Source organism: Triturus cristatus, chromosome 11 (assembly GCF_964204655.1).
Source record: "Triturus cristatus chromosome 11, aTriCri1.1, whole genome shotgun sequence".
NCBI classification, from domain to species: domain Eukaryota; kingdom Metazoa; phylum Chordata; class Amphibia; order Caudata; family Salamandridae; genus Triturus; species Triturus cristatus.
In genome coordinates, this window is record NC_140594.1 from 296,360,103 (window position 1) to 296,375,062 (window position 14,960).

The 14,960-nt window shown below is 47.2% G+C and overlaps 1 protein-coding gene across 1 annotated transcript in view; it reads right to left on the bottom strand.

Moving 5' to 3' along the window:
• Positions 1 to 14,960, bottom strand: part of RASAL1 (RAS protein activator like 1) — a 765,452-nt gene that overhangs the window by 140,915 nt on the left and 609,577 nt on the right. Inside the window, exons 14-15 of the mRNA XM_085633253.1 lie at positions 13,480 to 13,617; positions 11,305 to 11,449 (exon numbers count right to left, since the gene is read on the bottom strand). Of these exons, the coding sequence (XP_085489379.1) occupies positions 11,305 to 11,449; positions 13,480 to 13,617 (283 nt within the window). The remainder of the gene's footprint in view (positions 1 to 11,304; positions 11,450 to 13,479; positions 13,618 to 14,960) is intronic.

The window sequence follows — 14,960 nt, forward strand, 5'->3', positions numbered from 1 at the left end:
GCTAACCCATCCAGTACCTGAGGGGTGAAGGAGGATAACCAACAGAGGACTAGATAAGGGAAAAGAGATGCGTTTTTAATTCTTTCCGAAAGGCAGTTAAGTTGGTTAGGGTGCGGATGTGTAGAGGCAGGGAGTTCCACAATCTTGCCCCCAAGACCTTGAAGGAACGTCCACCCATTCTACACAGCTTGGAACGGGGGACTGTCACAAGGTGTTGTCCTAAAGAGCGTAGAGTACGCTGAGGGGTGTAGGGAACAAGGAGCGGGCGTAGGAGTTCAGGGCAGTCCGAGTTAAGAATTTTGAATGCCGTGGTGAGGGTTTTAAAATGGATGCGGGATTCAATTGGCAGCCAGTGCAGATTGCGGATGGTAGCTCTGGCCGAGCACCTGCGTGGGATGCCAACCACTGCTCTGGCGGCCGAGTTCTGAATACGCTGCATCCGTGCTAATTCTGCTTTATTTGCCCCTAAGAATAGCACATTGGCGTAGTCCAGCCGGGCGAGAATCATGGACTGGATGATGAGTTGGCGGGTTCTAGAGTCGAAGAAACCGAGTATCGGGCTAAGACTTCTCATTAGGCCCACACACGTAGCTGCCACTTTCTTTGTGTGGGACTGGAAGTTAAGAGAGGAGTCGAGCCAAACACCTAGGTTCTTCACCACGTCTTTCGGCACGGGGGTGGGACCAAGCAAAGAGGGCCACCAATGGTCACTCCAATGGCTAGGGTTTTTGCCAAGGAGAAGCACCTCCGTTTTCCCGGCGTTCAGCTGCAAACAGTTGTTTGTCATCCACTGTGCAACTGCCGCTAGCCCATCCTTGAATTTAGTGGCTGAGGTGGATTACCAAACCTGTACCGTTGCCAGCATCTCTCTCTTCCAGCGCTGGGAAGCCCTTTTGGCAGCCATGCGCTTTATAAAACCGCCAAACAAACATAAACATAAACTCTCACACAATATTATGAACGGTCGTATTCTCCAGCGCAGCTACAAGATTATCTTCGCGCAGTGGCACTTCCCCGTTTGACCCCGATACAGTTGTGGGAACTGGAACACCCCCTTCAGTTAGAGGAAATCCATCTGGCTATTAGTCAGATGGCTTGTGGCAAGACCCTGGGCCCCGGCAGGTTTCCTGTGGAATATTACGCCACCTACAGAGAAACCCTAGCCCCTCGTCTGTTGGAGGTTTATCAGGAGGCGCATAACCGGGGCTCTCTTCTGGGGACTCTCCTCATAGTGGTGCTACCCAAGCCGGGCAGAGACCCTCTTGGGGTGACTTCCTACCGCCCGCTGTCAATGTTGACCATTGACTATAAGATATTAAGCTAGGTCCTCACCAACAGACTGATAACGGTGCTCAGCTCCTTAGTCCACTCAAAGCAATGTGAGTTTGTGCCACAACGGGCGACACACTCCAATATTCTGCGTCTGTATCATTTCATGGATGCTTTCCAGGGGGGACGAACTCCCGGTGGCAGTCTCTCTGGATCTTGTGAAAGCATTTGATACGCTGACTTGGTCTTACTTGCTCCAAGTGTTGGAAGCCTTTGGGATGAGCTCTGGCTTTTTACAATCGGTCAAGATACTGTACACTACCCCGCAGGCGAAGGTCTGCACTGGCTGTCAGATTTCGCGTTCTTTCTCCATCAGAAGGGGACCTGACAGGGGTGCTCCTTGTCACCGGTGACCATTGTACTAGCCATGGAACCGCTAACTGTTCAATTGTGTACTAGGGGCCCATCATGTCATCATAGGCTGATGATGTCTTGGTACATCTAAGGGACCATATACTTACCCTGCCGACCCTCTATGCCCTACTTGATCTTTTTGGTGACATGACAGGCCTCAGGGTAAATTGGGGCAGGTCCTGTATTTTCCCACTGCCCTGGGTCGTGCCTGAATGTTGCATGGCACCAGTGGAAGGTCGTCTCTCCTGGAGCTTTGAAACCTTTTGTTACTTTGGTGTGAATGTCTTTCAGACAGACAGAGACTTATGGCAGGAACCTGACCAATATGGAAGATGCTTATTCTCCTAAGGCTTTTATACTTTTTCACTGCCTTACTGACGATTCCCCAGAGGTCCTTTTTTGCTGCTTTATGAAGTTTAGAATCCGAGCTTTCCGGGGGAGCCGCTCGGAAGTGAGTTTTGCTTCCAATGATCCAGCATTCGATGCTTGAGGGAAGACTTGAGGTCCAGGACCTAGATCTATATTTGGCAGCGGCCCAGTTGCAATGGTCCATGTATACAGGCTGGCTGATGATCAGACTAATTAGGATCGACTCATTTGGGCGGACTTAAGGGATGTGAAAATATTAGACTGGCTGCTATCTCCAGGAGGTCCTGCTAGGGGATTGTACAGGCTTCCGCGTGTGGCCCAGCTGGTCTGGGTTTGTTAGATGAGCCCTCGCCGCGCACCGGTTCCTTAAGCACTGCAACTGCCCCTTTGAGGCGTACCTGCTCTCAAGGCCTTGCTTGAGGCACACGATCCTTTCCCTTGGCAGGAGGTAGCGCTTACTCAACTGGGCGACATGTACAAGGAGGGTGCTCTGTTCTCCTTCCAGGGCCTAAGAGAACTCTAAGGACTGGGGCCTGGCCCCTTTCTTCCCCATAATGCAATTGTGGCTATGATTGGGGTTATATGGTCGACAGGTCAAGCAGAGCCTCCACTACATTTGGGATTGCAATGCTTCTTGACGCATTGCCTGCGCCGCTGGGCAGTCTCGGCATTAAACGTCACATTACACGCGGGTCACTGATCTCTAGACTCAAGACAACTCCAAATGGGATGAGTGCTTAGGGGCGGACCTGATGACCAAACAATGGGCCATGGCCTAGGAGCAGTTGAAACACATTTCCCGGAGCAGGTGAAACGCATTTCCCGCAACAACCGTCTGAAATTTACACAATTGAACTACGTGCATCAGACCTACCTTACACCACACCACCTCCATAGAATGTTCCCGGGAGTGTCACCGGCCTGTCCGCGTTGTGGACATGCAGACTCTACATTTATGCACAGGTGTGGGAGTGTCCTCCGTTGCTCCGTTTGTGGACCTAGGTGATGGAACAAGTGTCAATGGTGATTGATGTGCAGGTACCACCAGAGCCACTCCTATGTGTGCTGGAGATTATGAAATGTACAAAGCGCAATAAGCACTATCTAAAGCTGGTGGACCTGGTGCTAGTCCTTTTTAAACACTTAATTGCTGGAAGGCCCCGCAGCCGCCCACACTTAGATTCTGGCATCAGGTGACTCATAAGTGAGCTCGAGCGGAGACAGACACCATGACACATGATCATCAACTACGGGGAGGAGGTGGCGCCACCACGTTTTGGGACACATATGTTCTCAAATTATTTGACAAACTACAAGAGACTCCGAACTAGGCTCTAGACTCCTATATACTGCCACCTGGAGATGTTTCGAGGAAATTGGGTGCCACGGGTCTCATCGAACATGCATGGGGGCTGGGCGGCTCTGTGGCCCATGTAGATCCCTGAAGGGGTCCAGTTAGGGATACACCTTTCTTCCCTCCTCCCCCCCTGCCCACCCACATGTAAAGATGTGTTGGCAAAGAGCTCCTGATCAGTTCACTGTTGCTCCCCAACATGCTGGCTCTGAGCAGCATTAGTTGTAGGGTTTTGTTGGTTGTTGGTTTGTTTTCATTGTCTAACAGGCAATTTGACTGCTTCTCTATCTGGTTAGATGCACTGCGTCAACATGGCTTTTGTATACTAACTCTCACGTGCCACATTTCTCTGTTTTCATTGTATGATCTGCTAGCAGGATACTGTCTTTCTATATGAGATGGGCCATATTTGAGTACTTACTCCTGGATGATACATTTTTCTGCATTTTCTCTGATATAAGCTGTTTTGTGTATAAATGCCAATAAAGATATTATTTTTTTTTTAAATAGATGTCTATTGATAAAGTAAAGTCAGTCAGGAGCTTTTGTACATTGTAACCTCCCATGAGAACTGGCCCTTCTACTTCATTGTTACACGGTATGTCTGTAAGCACTATTTTCTTTAATGAGACTCTCCTACTGCAGGCACAACATGCTTCGTGCAACATTCAGCACGCCATGCGCGCTTTCACTTTCCAAGCAGCCCAAGGCTATAGCAGCCGCTTCTTTGAAATGAAATAGGTCTCGCATTTACAAGAGTTTGTGCTATTGGAATTGTAAATGACTGCCTTTTATTTATGTGTTAATTATCAAAACAGATAAATAAAAGGCATTGTCATTTACAAAGCCAATAACTTAAACTCTCGCAAATGCCAGACCTATTGTATTGCAAATGCTTATTTTCCTTGCTCCTGCGTGCTCTTCTTGTGACGCTGTATTCAGCTCCTTCCCAGTGCCTCTGATCTGATCGTATTTGGTGGCACCTGGAGACCATCCCGTTCACAACACGCCCTGCACAAGAGAATGTACTCATTGTATATACCGCCATTTCACAGTGGCTGGCTTAACACTTCTTGGGTCCTGTTAGGGACGGCATCACATCTTTGTCAGTGTCTTCTGGCATGAAATGGAATTGCCACTACAACTTTACAAGTGTCACTGAAAAGCTCTGGAGTGAATAAATACATGTTCTACTAGAGCAAGAAACTTGCAATTATTTGGGTAAAAAAGTTTCCCTCGAGAAACATAAGCCATTCCATAAAAAGGAAAGGTATTTACTTGAGTGTAGGTGTTTTCCCCCAGGACACTTTGCCTAACAGGGAAAAGTGGGCAATTAGAAAGCACTTTTCATCGCATCCCTTGCTCATGCAAGTTCATTTCTTGAGAAACTTCGTGTGACGGTGGGAGGGAAATTGTCAGAAATCACAGGCAGGACATGGACAGAAAACACTCTTTTTGAAGCTGGAAATGGGTACTTTCACACTTTCTTGATTTATAGTTTGGAATACAGTGGATAGAAGAGTAGGTGCTGCTATGTTTCCTCTTTTAGTGATTTATATTCTGCTAAAGTGGAAACATTTATGGTGGAATGGGGTTTATTACCGGTCCCCTCAACAAGCTTGATTTTTTGGGCCGCCGCCATCTTCCTGCTGCATCTCTTTGTGCTTTGACCTCTTCTTTCAGCTTCACTATGTTCATGCCTGTCTTTTATCCCCCTTTCATACACGTGATTTCTGCATTATACTTTTCTGGACTGTGGTTTGGTGATAAATAAAGCGCATACCAAACTATCAAAATGTCCACACACCTGCCAACTTACAAATGAGTGTCACTGTATGAGAAGGGGGCAGGGCCTTGGAGGGGCGGGCCTCATGCGAAGAGCCACCGAAGAGCTACTCTGCTCATCACCAAGCCCCCCATCCCCTTGCCCTCAAAACAAACAAAAAAGATAATCGAGGGTGTTGCAATGCCTCGGTTTTTTCCCCACCTCTTAATGGACATCGGCTGCTTACTGCCTCCGAAAACGAGCTGAAAATCCACTGTTTACAGTGTTCAAGTTCAAGTTCAAATAACTTTATTCGATTGTAAACCTTACAATCATAAAAGCACATTTCATAAACATACAATTAAAATCAGACCATCCATTTCATTTATACAGCAGGAGTTTACATGATCAATATAAGACAAGAATAACAGGCAGAACAAAGCATATTTAAGAATATAAATAATTATGACATGGTTAAAAAAGATTAAAAATACATAACAACAATAACAGCATAATTAACCCTCCATACTTTTCCTGAAGGTAATTGCTAATTTCAGAAAGCTGCATACAAATAAGGTGCAGTCACTATTCAGGAGTTGAAGGTAATAAAGTGCTGGTTTGATCTGTGTAAATTTCAGTTCTTTCAGGCATGGTTTTCAAAATAGCCTCCGAGGTACTATATAATAAGGACAAATAAATAAAAAGTGTGCCAGATCTTGCGGAGACTTCCCGTCGCAGCCGCAAGCTGGCAACACTTGGCCTCGATGAGCCCCGCTCGGAACCGCTAGTAAATAATGAAACAAGTCAAAACGGAACCTTGTTAATAGGTAACGTTCGTAGCTAGACATAGGCCATAATAAGTATGGTTCCATTTGTAGACAGGTTTTAAGTAAGACATGTTTCCTAACACTGTCTTTCTGGAACTCAACCTCTTCCCGAGCAAAATTCCTGGTTATCATAAATATATTTTTCACAAAAAGGGGATCTGTTTTAGTGATGAAATTTGGGGTTAGAAACAGGTCTGGCCGACCTATTTCAGTAAAACAGTCTTTAATGTACTTTATCCACGGAACCTTGAACCTACCATCCCATGTTAAAGCTTCTTTTAGTATTTCATGGGTGAGAGGTATATCATTATTTAACCAGCAATTCAGCCAGCATAATAGGGGGTTTACTGCTATTCTGTCGCTAAGGTGGGGCACACCTAACTCCTCGTGTACCGAGAAGTTTCCGATTCCCCTTGGGAGCCTCAGTATCTTCTTCAGGAAATTATTTTCTGTAACCTCCAGGTCACGCGTCTGGCAGTAGCCCCAGAGCTCGCTTCCATAGCAAGCAACGGCAACACTTTTAGCCTGGTATAGTTTAAGTAAGGCAGCCACCGGACTATTGCCCATTTTTCTCGCGAAGCCAAGTATGGCTGCGTTTACGCGGGTTACCTCACCCTTCTTCTTGAGAACAGCAGGGCCCCAAGATAATTGGTAATCAAGAAGAACCCCAAGGTATGAAAAGGTTTTGGTGGTTGGAATTTTTTCCCCATTTATGTTGAAGAGATTAGGTTTTCGCGACCCTAGGCCTATCTTCATAACATAGGACTTAGAATTGTTAATACTTAGGCCTCGAGACTCCATAAAATCAAAGAAAGAATTTAAAAGTGTCTGGAGGCCGATTGCTGTCCTTGAAATAAGGACAGCATCGTCCGCGTATAGCAGAACTGGAATGCCTTTTCGGCCTACAAAGGGGTAATCCGCTCCAGTTCTTAAGAAGTATTCCTCCAACTCGTTAATATACAGGTTGAAGAGGAAAGGAGCCAGGATACACCCCTGTCGAACACCCCGATAAATTCTGATATCCCCCGTCACTTTCAGGTCTTGGGTATATCGGACATTTGCTCTTGTGTCGGAGTGTAAGTCAGCCAGTAAGTTAATTAAATTCTGCTCAACGCCCATCTTTGACAAAATGTCCCACAATTTGCCTCTGTCCACACAATCGAATGCGGACGATAAGTCCATAAAAGCCATATGGATGGTTCCCTGTCGAGCCAGGGTGTATTTACCTATAATCAAATATAAGTTCAGACACTGAGTCACTGTCAAGTGACCAGGTCTGAAACCGTATTGTATTGGGGATATAACTTTGTTCTCGTTTGCCCATGTTGTTAACCTATTCAGAATTACACCCCCTACCACTTTGGTTACACTGTTTACAGTGGTTTTTAGCTCATTTTCCCTGCCAACATGTGACTTTGGCTCCTCACTGGGTGACAAATGTGAAGAGAGCGAAAATCATGTGTGACACGCGGTGGCACGGTGTGAGTTGCCAGGGCTGCATCTATGTTGTGAAGCGAAAGGCATGCTGGCAGGCAGGCAGGCTTAACATTTTTTATCGCACTTACAAAAGGTGGATTTTGACAAGCAATTAAGTCCAGTGTGCTTGGCCAGGGTCCGACTGGGACAACAAATAGACCCAGGCACCAAATTAAAGTTCCCCACTTTAGTGAATCAGATAGCTAAAAAATGTGGCCCACATTTGCAAATCAGAGCAGTTTTTAACTTGTGAGGGCAAGGACTATAGGTGTTTTGCAAGGTATCTGAAACTGCATGCAGTTGTGTTTGCTAGGTCTAGTGTTTGTGTTAATAATTAAGGGTGTAGCTTCAGGGGGTGTTTGGTGTTACAACCACTAATAAATGTATTATCTGATAATTAGTTGGGTACAGGAGCTTTCAGTCAGGAATGGTGATATGGCTGTCGGATTTCACCAGGAAATTTTACATACACACAGACAAAAACACACACACTCTCCAGCTCTGTTTTGAAAGTCCTCAAAAATATAGCTCATTTTACAAAATATCGTGTTTTCTCTCTCCGTACTCCTACTAATCTACATTCCTGTCCCTTTCCACTGCCCCTAAAGCCCCTCTCATGCCCTCTGCTTGTCGTATAATGTATTAAAGCATTATATGCCAGAGTGATTGTCAGAAAATCCGAAGCTCAACACCCCCCCCCCCCCCCAATCTTACTGACCAAGCTAAGCCCCTGTTGATAATATCAGAGACATTAATAGTAAAAACCGGCGGATCAGGCACAAAAACTGACCCAGAGACATAACACAAACCCATACATACACTGATGTGTGAGAGCAGCCCTGCGGGCACCGCCTGATTGTCCTATAAGCCAGTCCGACCCTGGGCTTTGCTGTAGCCTGGCATTTCCTCATGGCGACTGCAGCCAGGGACGGTCTCTCAAGAGCCAAGGAGGGTGTAGTCACTCACTCTATGTAGGGCTAGAACCGAACTCAGCCTAGGAAAGAGGCCCAGACCAGCAGTACACTGCCCGAGGCAGCGACGCCAATGGGGTGATGGTGGCGTGGGAGGGTCATAGCGGCCCAGCTTGCTCTAAAAGCAGCCAGCAAGCCTGCAGCAGGCCGGGGAAACGCAGGAGTGGCATTTCCCTGTCCGGCCCTGCACCTGTGCACATGCTGTATGGCTTGCCTTCTTTATACATTGTTTTCTTCGTTCCCTTGGGGTCTGTGCACCACACGGCGTACTCTGTCTGTGCTTTCAAAACTCTGATGCCTCCTGCCAGAGATAGCAGGAGTCATAACATCAGTGAGGCCTTACTGCCACCACCTGAGAGCAGGTTCTTGTCAACCATATCTATTGATGCGTTTTACATGTGTAAAACGATGCAGAGGCGGTACCCCGACTCTGCCAGGCCGCAGTGTAACTTTTAAAAGTGCACATTAGCACAGTGACGTTTCCACAGCGCTGCGACTCGCCTCACAGCAGTGATTCAGCGCGACGCCTACAGGCCAAGCTAAAGCTATTTATCCACAGATATTAACTGGCAGTGCTATATTTCCCTTGTGGTGGGCTGTACACCTGTGAATTTCAGAGCATAACTTTAACTATTGTTGGAGCTCGTAAAGCTGAACTGGGATTTTTCTAAACTCTTTTCCAAAGCACGCTTTGATGAAGTAAGAACCCTGCGTTTCGGTTTTCCTGCCACTCGATTAAAGTTATATGAGCTGGCTGCCTGGAAGACGTCATCAGATGGCACGCTTGCTTCTCAGAATCTGCTCCAGAGGACAGCTTGTTGGCATCAATGTTGGATGTTGATTGATCTCAGCTTGGTAGAACTCACCGCTATTTTGCAGACATATCGTCCACTGGAGGTTCCACAACAGAAGGGATGTTGCCCTATGTTCTGGCACTGGGCATGAGGTAATTTGAAGTACTCAGCAGAAGGATGGGTCCCACGGATAGGAAAGTCTACTTTTGGTACCTTTTACGGGCCCAAGTGCCTATGGATCAAGGTTTAGGATTTCTTCATAAAATGATAATTTGTGGAAGGCTACCTTGAACAACTTTGGGGCCCCAGGCCTCCCACAGTGTTAGGAGACTCTGGCTTGCCTGAGCCCTTGAAGGGTGTAGAGTGTTTCCAGATCAGATCTGCCTCTCCCCTTGACTTGATCACTTGGAAGAGTGGGATCCTTTCCAGCGATGCTTGGATGCCTGTGACGGTGTGTCTCTAAGATGCCCAAGAGCAGGTGCTCCTGTGATGCAATGTATGGTAGATATGGACCCATCCCCCAATCCCTTTAGTGTTATGAGAAATTATTAACGACGAGGAAGGTAGCACAGCTATTCCTACTAGATGTCATGTTATCTTATGCAGATTTGCACAGTGCACGATCACCCGGGAGGGTAGTCTGGCACTGAATGGCACCAGAGGCTGGATCTGTTGGGCCTTCTCTTTTCCTGCACAACATTTCTTTAAAACCTTGAGACAGATCCTCGCACTCTGGAGGGACCCGCTTCAGCTTGTCAGGCCAGAACCCCGACAAAAAGTCTGGCCTGCCTGCCTCGAAGCCTTGATCTCGTTGCTTAAGGCACCAATCTGACATGTAAGGAAGGTACTGCTGTAATAGTGGGACAAACAGATGATGATCAATGTATCTATGTATGTATGTATGACTGTAAGTATGTTGTTGTATTTGTATGGGGCAAAACTATTGGGGTGGTAACAGTAATGGACAGGAGCCCTAAGGTACGATTCAGAATCATTTACAATAAGGTGGATAAGGCAAAGCAGACTCCACCTGTCCTACTCCAACTTAAGTAGTGTGCGTAAAACCTCTAGGGCACATCATTTCTACGCAAAGACAAGCAGTCCCACTTGTGGTAAGCTATAATTGAGCCTCAAAAGTAGAGGGACTAGTATTTGTGCAAACTTGTGCCTCTTCGGTGGATTCAGGCAGAAAGCAACATTTGTTGATGAAAATGCCTGAATTAATCTCGACCATTGCAATTACTCGGCTTAACATTCTATTCCATTGTTTATTTGCTTGAATGTATCACTACAGAAGCGAACCATTACATTGAAATCAGCCAAGAAATGTCCTGCAGCCCTTCCATATTCCTTGCACATAGGAACCGTGGTAAACCCATGCGCGTTTCGGCTTTGTTGGTGAAGTGAAGCCCCTATAAACAGCGAGCCACTGGTCAGGCCTAAGCATACACGAGCTACTTAGGGTGAATCACTAAAAAACAGAGGCAGAGGGGAATGCTTAAATTAATCTTATCCAGACTCCTACCATGGGCATCATCGTCATCACTGATTGCAGCTCGCTATGACGTTAGAGAAGACCAACCGTATGCAAATTCATCTTGAGCCTCCTCTAGAATGGCAAAGCAAAACATGGAGTCAGGTTTAATATGTGAATACTTAGATGTAAATCCCATGGCTCACTGTGCCAAGGGACTTAAGCTGCACCACACCAAGTAGACCCATTAGGCCAAACCGCCCACGGGGTCACCTGTGTACCCATACACGTTGTGAAGCTAGAGGAAGAGTGAACTGCACGTGCTTGGTCCTCCTCTATGATGGCCCTATTGAAGAAGGAACGGAATGCTACCTGCAAGGAACTTAAACTGATTAAGAATGAGTCAAGTTTTTTCTTACTTGCCTTTATGTTGTTTTTTTCCTCATAGAACAGCAAGAGTAGAACTGGAGGTTTCTGTGACAACCAGGACCCTCGTAACACTGGCAACCACCAATGAGCTGTGCCTGCCAGCAACGGGAGGACCTGATGGCAGACCAAGCCACAGCGTCTGGGTGACAGGGCACAACTCACCGTTCTCGCTGTCCACGTCAATCAGCTTGTCCAGGAAGTCCTTGACCCTGCTGATGCTCTGAAGAATGAAGGGGTGGAGAGGTGCCATCCACTGCTCCTTTCCGTGCCCAAGCTGCTGGCCCAGGTTCCCGATGCTCTGGACGGCCTGGAAGAGGAGGTGGAAGTTATTTAAGCTGTGCAAAGCAACAGTGTGTCGCCTCTTTTTGGTTGAAATAGAAAAGGGAGTTTGTCTTAAAGTTAAACAAACCATCCTTATGCCTCACATAGGGTGAGTAGCTATCATTAGTGCAGCAGGTATATTTGGCCCTGCTCCACCTACACACTTAGGGCCTTATTACGATTATGGCGGACCACAGACAGCCAGACCTGTGTGGAGTGGCGGTCTTCTGACCGCCCTATTACAACTAGGGACCACTGTAACTGCCAGGGATCAGAGATCCCTGCTGGTGTTGCGGTGGTCTTGAGGTCGCAATATTATGCATATTACGAGTTTTCTCACCGCCACACTTTTCATGGCGGTGTGACAGCCATGAAAAGTGTGGCAGTGAGGAAACAAAGATAGCCCCACAGGGCCCCCGTATGCCTCTGTGCAATGGGCTGCATGCTGTGTGCATTCACCTTAGTACCTGCAGGTACTGATTTTGACGTTTCCAGTGCAGTGCCTATTTCATAGGCACCGCTGCGGAAACGCCAAAGAACCGCCTGCCAGACAGGCGAAAACTCCTAATCTGGCACGCGGTTCAACCATGGGTTTGGCGGTGCGAGAGCGCGGCCGTCCCGCTCCTGCACCGCCAAACTCGTAATAAGGCCTTTAATCTGCCCAACCCGCACACCCCTTAAAGTCAACTGGAAAAACCAGAAATAGGTCTTGAATAAGAAGTACCCCCTGGCATATAAGTCAAGCTTCCGAGGGGCATCTCAACAGAGGAAGGGCTAAGCATGATCCACTGCTCAGGAATACTGGGGTGCAGGACAGACTTATCGGATGCCAATAGCACAATCTGTGGTGATGATTCAGGGGATGGATCTCCAGGGGCACAGCAATGCTGAAGCTGATAGAATATGATAAGGGATACCGTACTGCAGATCAGTTTCGGATCAATCTAGTACTAGATTGGGGGGGTCGTGGATTGCAAAAGGTGCAATGGCAATGTTGTGATTGTAGCAGAAATGATTGAGGTCTGGAATCTGGGCTGAGGTGCGTGGGCGCTGACTTGCGTTTATTGGCACTGGTGTGTGAAGGTTACCTGTGGTACAGAATGTCAAATTTAATTAGCATTGACGCTCCTATGGAATGTAGGCAGGTTTTGCAAGATTAGATTGAGATGCATTAGTAAAGCTGTGAGTGGTGACCCAAATAATGATTGCACTGAGCTTGCTGTAGGCCAGACCTCTGTTGCGCTTGAAGTGATGGTCTCAGTAATGAATAAAGAGAGCGTACTGTAGGTCACCATTGGGGAAGGGGTGAATACGCAGAGCGGAAAGTGGTGGTCCCAGAAATGATTATACTCAGCTTGCTGCAGGTGAGATTCCAGACTGAGCTGCATTGACAAAATGGCACATGACAGTATCAGTAATGGTTATGCAATGGCATACTTCATGACAGCGACAGACTTGGGGTGCTTTAACAGAGCTGTGACTGATGTTCTCCGAAGATCATGCACGGTTTTCTGAAAGCCAGGGCCAGGGTTGTGGTGCATCAACAAGGCTGTGACATTTTTTCTTCAGTGACCATGCAAGGTTTACTGCACACCTAGAACACGGTTCTGGTGCATAAACCCGGCTTTGACTGTTGTTCTCCAGTGATCATGCAAGGTTTACTGCAGGTTAGGGTTGGGGTGCAACAGTAGAGCTGCAAATAATGATCCCCAGAGATTACATAGGACGTCTCACAGATCAGGGTTGAGGTGCCTCAATGGAGCTGTGAGTGATGGTCTCCTGGTGCAGATTAGACCAGGGGTTGGGTGGATCCGCCCAGCCAAGGGTATTGGTTCCAACAGTGATTACTGCTGGTCAGACTGAGGCTCGAGGAGCACCAGCAGACGCGTGTCCTCCACACTAGCCCCGTTGAGACGTAATCAATGGAAACCTCAATGTTTAACTAACAGAGCTTCACAATCAACTTTCCCCTCTTCCGCTGACTGAAAATACTCCCGCTTTTTTTTTATGGCACACCTTGGCAAGAAGCAAGAGGGTGCGGCTGGTCCTCGTGTCGGCATGCTGGTCTCGAAGGTTGAACAATTTTGGTGTCAGAATGGCAGGAGCAAAGAAACGCAGGAACAAGAATCCACTGATGGCCAGGTACTTCACTTCCTGCAGATAAAGAAGACAGTATATTTTAATAAAACACTCTGACACCCGGCATAAACTAAAGAACCAACACACTGACAAACTGGATCAGACAAATAATGCATTGTAAGAAAATCAAAACACCACAACAGGTAAACAGCCAGTTGATGAATGAAGGAACTACTATTAAACGTAGCTACTCTAACAGATGAACACCCAGCATCAGAATTCACAGCCCAGAAGGCTGGATGGTTCCACCTCAGGAGCGGTGGAGTACCGCCCCATCTGCTGCGTGCGCAGCAGGCAAAAACAAATAAATAAAATGGCATTTGAATGCATTTTATTTATTTGCCACCACACCGGCTTGCGCTATGTACATCACGAGGGTGGGGGCCGGGCTGAATCCTGCAAATACAGGATGACAGCACTGGTCTACAGTGCGCATGACGGATTGACCAGCTGTCTACAGCCGTCCTATACGACATGTGCAGTGTAGAACCAGCTATCCAAAGGCTGTGAAACAGCCTGGAGATTGCTGCCAAGGAACCCCCAGCCTCAGTGCTGGGCGAGCCTGCTCCCACCAATCCTGGAGCTGCTTTCACAGAGTTAAAGCAGCTCCAGGATTGGTTGGAGTTCGGTTCCACTAGCAGAAAGTAAGTCCTTCCTTTTCCCGCTTGTGGATGGGAGAAGTGCTGCAGCAGTCACTCATGTTCCAACTCTGAGTTTATGGTGAGTAGCGCCTTCGCGCCCACCATTTTGTATTGAAGGTAGCCGCCACTGCAAAGTAGGCCAGATGAATCGAGGCATTGCACTCAGAACCAACACTTCTATCCACAGAGGACCTTTCAAATCCAGAAATGGTAACACATCCTCACCATTCAACAGGTAAATACACAGGATTCACGCATGATTATAGCATACCAGCCATCAGAGACAGCACTGTTGAGGCATCCATATCCCTGAGGACCTGTTGAATAAAAGGACAGTAAGAAAATCTCACCATCCAACAGGTAAACACCCAGGATCAACACTTGCATACAATCCCATGAGAAGTTGATGTATCAAGGGACTGCACCAATACCACACCACCCCAAAACGAAAATGCCCAGGATCAGCATGCACATCCTGAGAGGTCCTATTGAATCAAGTGACTGCACCAAAACCTCAGCATCCCAACAGGTGAGCACCCAAAATCAACGCACACCCAGCCCCAGAAAGTTGCGATGAATTAAGGCACTGCAACACAAAACCACCACAGCAGGTAAACACCCAGGGTCAGCATGTACTTCAACACGACCTGCTGAACGAAGGGACTGCACTAAAACTACACCACCGTGACAGGAAGCACTGAGTATCAGGGGTAACAT